This window comes from Phalacrocorax aristotelis, chromosome 30 (assembly GCF_949628215.1).
Source record: "Phalacrocorax aristotelis chromosome 30, bGulAri2.1, whole genome shotgun sequence".
Taxonomy (NCBI): Eukaryota; Metazoa; Chordata; class Aves; order Suliformes; family Phalacrocoracidae; genus Phalacrocorax; species Phalacrocorax aristotelis.
Genome location: NC_134305.1, coordinates 1 through 7,260, shown reverse-complemented (window position 1 = coordinate 7,260; position 7,260 = coordinate 1). Strand labels below are relative to the sequence as shown.

Genomic DNA, 7,260 nt, shown 5'->3' with positions numbered 1-7,260 from the left:
GAGCGGCGGGTCGCGCTCCCGGCGGTTGCCAGGGCGCTTTACGGCCCGGCGATGGCGGAGGGAGAGCGGGCGGAGAGCGGCGGCGGCGGCCCCGGCCCCGGCCCCGGCCCCGGCCCCGGCCCCGGGCGGCCCCCGAGCCCGGCCGAGCTGGAGCGGGCCGAGGCCCTCAAGACCCGCGCGAACGAGTTCTTCAAAGGTACCAGCGGGGGAGGGGGCGGGTCTGCCAGGTTGGGAGCCGGGGGGGTCTGCCAAATGGGGAGCCATGAGGGGACAATGGTGAGCGGGGGGCTGCCAGAGAGGGAGCTGGGGGGGGCCAAAGGGGAGCTGCCAGGTAGGGAGCTGGGGGGGGTGTCCTGCCAGATAGGGAGCCGCGGAGTGTGGGGGACAGTGGTGAGCGGGGGTATGCCAGATAGGGAGCCATGAAGGGCAATGGTGGGCAGGGGCTACCAAACAGGGAGCTGTGGGGGGGTAATGGTGAGCAAGGGGCTGCCAGAGAGGGAGCTGTGGGGGGCTATGGTGGGTGGGGGGTGTGCCAGATAGGGATCCGAGGGGGGTGCCAAATAGTGAGTCGTGAGGCAGCAATTGTGAACTGGGGGCTGCCAAATAGGGAGTCGTAAGTGGGGCAACAAGGGGCTGCCAGATAGGGAGCCATGGGGGCAATGGTGAGCGGGGGTATGCCAGATAGGGATCTTTAGGGGTCAGTGATGGTCAGGGGGCTGCTAGATAAGGATCTGTGGGAGACAGGTGCTGCTTGACAGGGAGCCATGGGGGGCAAGGAGGGGTGGGGGCTGCCAGATAGTGATCTATGGGGGTGCTTCTAGCCGTGTCAGAGGGAGTTAGAGGAGCAGGGTGCTAAATAGTGAGCCCTTGAGGGACAGTTAGAAAAGGGACCCACTGCCAGGTTGGAAGCCGCATGGGAAGGGGGTCAGGGCTTGCCCACAGGGGTGGGGGTGCCTGCTCTGGGTGGGGGTCCCATCCCGCTGACGCCCGCTGGCTGCCCAGGGAAGGACTACGAGAACGCGGTGAAGTACTACAGCAGCGCCATCGAGCTGAACCCCACCAACGCCATCTACTATGGGAACCGGAGCTTGGCCTACCTGCGCACTGAGTGCTATGGCTACGCCCTGGCCGATGCCACGCGCGCCATTGAGCTCGACAAGAAGTACGTCAAGGGCTACTACCGCCGTGCCGCCAGCAACATGGCCCTGGGCAAGTTCAAGGCCGCCCTCCGTGACTACGAGACGGTGAGGCCGGGCGCCTCTGGGTGCCCTTTGGCACCCCTCTGGTGTCAGCAGGTCCCTCTAGAGCTCAGGGGAGGCTTGGGGACTCCCTCATCACCTCCCTGGTGTCAGTGAGTCTCCCTGGAGATCAGGGAAGGCTTGGGGACCCTCCCTGGTATCAGTGTGTCCCCCCCCGAGATCGAGGGAGGCTTGGGGACTGGCTCATTACCTTCCTGGTGTCAGCGGGTTCCCCTGGAGCTCAGGGGAGTCTTGGGGACCCCCTCATCACCTCCCTGGTGTCAGCGGGTTCCCCTGGAGCTTGGGGGAGGCTTGGGGACCCTCCCTGGTGTCAGTGTGTCCCCCCCCGAGATCGAGGGAGGCTTGGGGACCGGCTCATCACCTCCCTGGTTTCAGCGGGTTCCCCTGGAGCTTGGGGGAGGCTTGGGGACCCTCCCTGGTGTCAGTGTGTCCCCCCCGGAGATCGAGGGAGGCTTGGGGACCCGCTCATTACCTCCCTGGTGTCAGCACGTCTCCCTGGAGCTCAGGGGAGTCTTGGGGACCCCCTCATCACCCCCCTGGTGTCAGCGGGTTCCCCCAGAGCTTGGGGGAGGCTTGGGGACCCCCTTGTCCCCCCCCAGTATCAGTGTGTTCCTTAGAGCTGAAGAGGGGGACCCTTGGGGACCCTCTTGTCGCTCCCCAGCGTCATCAGGTCTCCTAGAGCTGTGGCAACACTTGGGGACCCCCTGACGTTCCCTGACTAGTGTTGGAATGTCCCCCAGAGCTGCAGGGACCCTTGGAGACCATATTGCTTCCCCACCCTGAAGGTCAGCACATCCCCCAGAGCTGTGGGGATGCTCGGGGACCCCATTTCCCCCCCGCCCGTGTGCCCCAGTGCTGAGGGACCCTTAGGGACACTGTTTTCCCCAAAACTCATGTCAGCACATGGCTGAGAGCTTTTTGCGACCCCCTTGTCTCCCCCTTCCCCCATGTCAGCACATGTCCCAGAGCTGTGGGGACACTTGGGGACCCCCTTGTCCCCCCCTTCCCCCATGTGTCAGCACATGCCTCAGAGCTTTGGGGACCCCCTTGTCCCCCCCTTCCCCCATGTGTCAGCACATGCCTCAGAGCTTTGGGGACCCCCTTGTCCCCCTCTTCCCCCATGTTAGTGTGTGATCCAGAGCTGTGGTGATATTTGGGGACCCCCTTGTCCCAGCATCAGCCCAGCCCTCACATCCGGGGGTCCTTCTATCCCTGTCCTCTCTCAGGACACCTGGGGGCAGTAGGGTGCTGGAGGGTGGCCCCATGGCCCTCGAGGGTCCCCGGGGTGGGGTGTCTCTGTCCCCTGATGTGTCTGTGTGCCCCCCCAGGTGGTGAAGGTGAGGCCCAACGACAAGGACGCCAAGCTGAAATACCAGGAGTGTAACAAGATCGTCAAGCAGAAAGCTTTCGAGCGGGCGATCGCCAGCGACGAGCACAAGCGCTCTGTCGTCGACTCCCTTGACATCGAGAGCATGAGTGAGTCTCCCCTGCCCCCTCCCTGCTCCTTCTGCCCCTTCGAAATCAAGGCACCCCTACCTCTGCAGCCAGGGTAGAAGGAAGAGTGGGCTGCAAGGGTCCTCAGGGAAGGTTCAGAGGCCCCTCTGGGATTCCCATGGGGGCTTGGAGGTTGCTTTGAGGGTCTTGGGGAGGCCTTGAGGGTCTTCAGCAAAGTCTGAGGTCCCTTGGGAGGATTTGGGGGTGTCTGGGGGGGTCTCCGTAAAGATTTTTGGGGTGGGGGCTCAGGGTCCCCATGGGGGTCTTGGGGGTCTAGCAGAGGCTTGGGGTCCCTGTGGAGGCATTGGGGCCCCTTTGAGAGCCCCCAGTGGAGACTCGGTCTGTGGGGGTCCCTGTGAGGATCCCTGACAAAAGCTCGGGGTCATCTAGGAGGGTCTTGAGGGGCCTTGGGGCCCCAGCGGAGGCTCTGAGTCCCAATGAGAGCTGTGAGGGGCTGTGGAGGCATCCAGGAGGTTTTAGGGGACCACGAGGTTCCTTGTGAGAGGCCCAAGCAGGGACTTGGGTTACCCAGAAGGGTCCCTGAGAGAGTCTCAGGATCCCTGCAAGAGTCTAAGGACACCCATGAAGATCCCCAGCAGAGACTTGGGATCGCCATGAAGGTCCCTGTGAGGGTCTTGGCGTTCCCAGTGAGGGTCTTGGCGTTCCCAGTGAGGGTCTTGGCGTTCCCAGTGAGGGCCCCCATGAGGGTCTTGGCGTTCACGTGAGGGCCCCCATGAGGGTCTTGGCGTTCACGTGAGGGCCCCCATGAGGGTCTTGGCGTTCACGTGAGGGCCCCCATGAGGGTCTTGGCGTTCACGTGAGGGCCCCCATGAGGGTCTTGGCATCCCTGTGAGGGTCTCAGGGTTCCCATGAGGGTCTTGGCATCCCTGTGAGGGTCTCAGGGTCCTTATGAGGGTCCCCATGAGGGTCTTGGCATTCTAGTGAGGGTCTCAGGGTCACTGTGGGGGTCTTGGTGTCCCCATGAGGGTCCCCCTGAGGGTTGTGGTGTCCCTGTTAGGGTCTTGGGGTCCCTGTAAGGGTGCCCAGCAGAGCTCTGAGGCCCTCATGAAGGTCTCAGGGTCCACCATGAGGGTCCCTAGCCGAGCCTCAGCATCCCCAGAAGCTACTGGGGTTCATCAGGGGCTGTGAGCTTGCCGAGGAGGACAGCAGGGGCCCGATGGCCCTTTGGGGACTTGCTCCTGCTGTCCCTCGCGTCATCGGTCACGGGGGGGGGGGGGGGGGGGTCCGTTTCGTAGCCATTGAGGATGAGTACAGCGGCCCCAAGCTGGATGGCGGCAAGGTGACGTTGGCTTTCATGAAGGAGCTGATGCAGTGGTACAAGGAGCAGAAGAAACTCCACAGAAAATGTGCCTACCAGGTACCCCAGTTGCCCCAGACTCCTCCCAGTCCCCTGCCAGGCTCTGCCCTGTCCCCAGGTGCCACACGTCCCCCTCCTTGTCACGTCCGCTGACCCTTTGTCCCGGCAGATCCTGGTACAGGTGAAGGAGGTGCTGGCCAAGCTCCCCACGTTAGTAGAAACAACGCTGAAGGAGGTGGGTGCCCCTCACTGGGTGCTGGTGTCACTGCGGGGGTGGGGGGGGATGCGTGCTGGGGACACGAAGTCCCCAAGTGGTGACATTCCACCCCGGCTTATCCCAAATGCAGACGGAGAAGGTGACAGTGTGCGGGGACACCCACGGACAGTATTACGACCTGCTGAACATCTTTGAGCTCAACGGGCTTCCCTCCGAGTCAAATCCTTACGTATCCCCCAGGAGGGAGCTGGGTTGAGCCACCCCCCACCCCGGGGTCAGTCCCACCCCCGTGGCAGGGACAGCTGTGGGGACGGGTGGCACGAGGGGGACGGGGAGCCGTTTTCCTGAACCGACTGCAGATATTCAACGGGGATTTCGTGGACCGCGGGTCCTTCTCGGTCGAGGTCATCCTCACGCTCTTCGGCTTCAAACTCCTGTACCCCGATCACTTCCACCTGCTCCGAGGTAACGCGGCCACCGCAGGTGACGAGTCCTTGTCCCCCTGTTGTGGGTTGTGGGACTTTGTCCTACTTGTGGGGACATGGGCATGGGACCAGCTTGTGGAGCCACATTGGCTGTCCCCAGCTGTGGGGCTCGGTCCCCTCTCCCTACTTGTGGGGCCGCATCCCGTGCCCCCGTCCCCTGCTGGGTTGCAGAGCCCTGTCCTTGCCGGGCCGCGTCCCCTAACCCTGGTCCCGGTGCTGAGCCGTGGGACCGTGCCACGTGTCTGTGGGACGTGGTGCCTTGTCCCCTGTTGTGGGGCCGCATTCCTTGCCCTGCGTCCCCCACACTCGGAGCCCGTCTCGTCTGTTGTCCCCCCCCAATCCTGCATCATGTTCCCTCGTTCCCGGCCCACCTCATGTCCTCGTCGTGGGGTTTTGTCCCCCGCCCCGTGTCCCCGGGCCTGGCAATGCCACCGCGTCCCCGTAGGGAACCACGAGACGGACAACATGAACCAGATCTACGGTTTCGAGGGGGAGGTGAAGGCCAAGTACACGGCGCAGATGTTTGCCCTCTTCAGTGAGGTTTTCGAGTGGCTGCCGCTGGCCCAGTGCATCAACGGCAAAGTGCTGGTGAGGGGACACCACGCCGTCCCACCCTGTCCCCACCCAGGCCCCAGGGGCGTCCCTGTGCAGGGTGGGCTTTGCCTGTGACCTGCCTGTTGGGTGTGGGGGGTCCCCGCTCTCCCCATGGTGTTGGGGTGATCCCCATCCCTTGTGGGGTTTGCGGGGGGTCCCCGCTGTCCCCAGTAAGTCACAGTGGTCCCTGGAGGGGTTTGAGGGGACAACACCTGCCATCCATATCCCAGGGGGCTTGTGGGTGCTCCCTGTTCCAAGTGGGGGGTCCCTGGGGCTTTGGGGTCCCTTCCCTCACCCCTGGGGATGGTCCCCACTAGGGTTAGGCTGGGGTGGGGTCCCTGCTGTCCCCGTTGTCCCTGTACCAACGTGGCTTCTGTCCCAGATCATGCACGGGGGTCTCTTCAGCGAGGATGGCGTCACCCTTGATGACATCCGGAAGATTGAGAGGAACCGGCAGCCCCCGGATTCAGGTGGGAGATGGACCCCAAAAGGTGCCCCCTGCCCCCCCGCCCCCCCCATGACATCCCTGCCACCCCTGAGGGGCCGAGATGTCCCTGCTGAGGTGGACGGGAAACCCTAACCCCCCTCTTTTCCCCCCGCCTCCAGGTCCCATGTGTGACCTGCTCTGGTCCGACCCACAACCCCAGGTGAGTTACACCCCACTGGCGGGTCCCCAACACCCTCCCCCCGCCCCTCGGGGACGGCCACCGCTGTGTCCCCGGGCTCCAGGTGACGCCAGCCTTCCCGCAGAACGGCCGCTCCGTCAGCAAGCGTGGGGTCAGCTGCCAGTTCGGACCCGACGTCACCAAGAGCTTCCTGGAGCGCAACCACCTCGACTACATCATCCGCAGCCACGAGGTGAAGCCCGAGGGCTACGAGGTGGCCCACGATGGCAAATGTGTCACCGTCTTCTCCGCCCCCAACTACTGGTGAGTACCACCGGCGCCTGGGGACGCTGGGGTGCCACTGGAGAGGGGTGGCCCCATTGCGCCGGCTCCCCGGCTCATGTGCACCCCCGGTGTGCCACTCAGCTGGGTCCCCGGGCATCCCTGAGCCCCCAGTGTCCCATCAGCCGGGTCCCCGGGTGTCCCCTGTCCCTTGGTGTCCCAAAACACCCCTGTTCCCATCCCTGGGGTGTCACCATGTCTCAACATCCGTCTGCGGTGTTGCTGTCCCCAAGCATCTGGCTTTTTCCCCAAGTCATGGTGTCCCTGCGCCATATCTCGGTGTTCCTGAGCGTCCCCTGTGGGGGGGGGCTCGGCCTCGGCATCCCTGAGGGTCCCTGGTGCCCCCCACTGTGGGGGGCTCGGCCTCAGTGTCCCCAAGTGTCCTCAAGGGTGCCCCAGCCCCGGTGCCCCCTCCCAGTGTGCGGCTCGGCCTCTGCATCCCCGAGGGTCCCTGAGCCTCGGTTCTCCCTGAGCTTTGGTGTCCCTGTATGGAGCCTCCATGTCCCCAGGTGCCCCTGGGGTTCCCCAAACCTCGGGGACCCCATGGGGGGTGCAGGGGGGTCTGTGCTTTGGTGTCCCCAAGTGTCCCCGTCCCCCCCTCCCAGCGACCAGATGGGCAATAAGGGCTCCTACATCCACCTGCGAGGCAGCGACCTGCGCCCCGACTTCCACCAGTTCACAGCAGTGGTGAGTTTGGGGGGGACGACACCCTGCCCCCCCACCCCGGGGACCTGGTGAATCTGGGACCCCCCTCAGAAACCCTCCCTGGGGGCCTCCCAAACCTGTGATCCCTGAAAGTTGTCCCTAAAGACCCCTGAAATACTCCCTATGGGCACCCCCAAAGCTGTGACATTCCCCTTAAACTGGGACTCCTCAAACCCCACCCCAAGGGACCCTCCTCAACCCTGGGACCCCCAAAACCCTCCTTGGGGACCTCCAAAACCCA

At 64.3% G+C, this 7,260-nt stretch overlaps 1 protein-coding gene across 1 annotated transcript; it reads left to right on the top strand.

The window, feature by feature from the left end:
- Window positions 1-26: 26 nt before the first annotated feature.
- On the top strand, window positions 27-7,098 carry PPP5C (protein phosphatase 5 catalytic subunit). The gene is made up of 12 exons (XM_075076391.1): window positions 27-196; window positions 1,003-1,244; window positions 2,588-2,735; window positions 4,010-4,131; window positions 4,241-4,306; window positions 4,419-4,517; window positions 4,648-4,753; window positions 5,219-5,361; window positions 5,750-5,837; window positions 5,974-6,014; window positions 6,118-6,296; window positions 6,920-7,098. The coding sequence occupies exons 1-12, from the start codon at window positions 52-54 to the stop codon at window positions 7,050-7,052; spliced, it is 1,512 nt and encodes a 503-aa protein (XP_074932492.1). The 5' UTR covers window positions 27-51; the 3' UTR covers window positions 7,053-7,098.
- The last annotated feature ends 162 nt before the right edge of the window (window positions 7,099-7,260 follow it).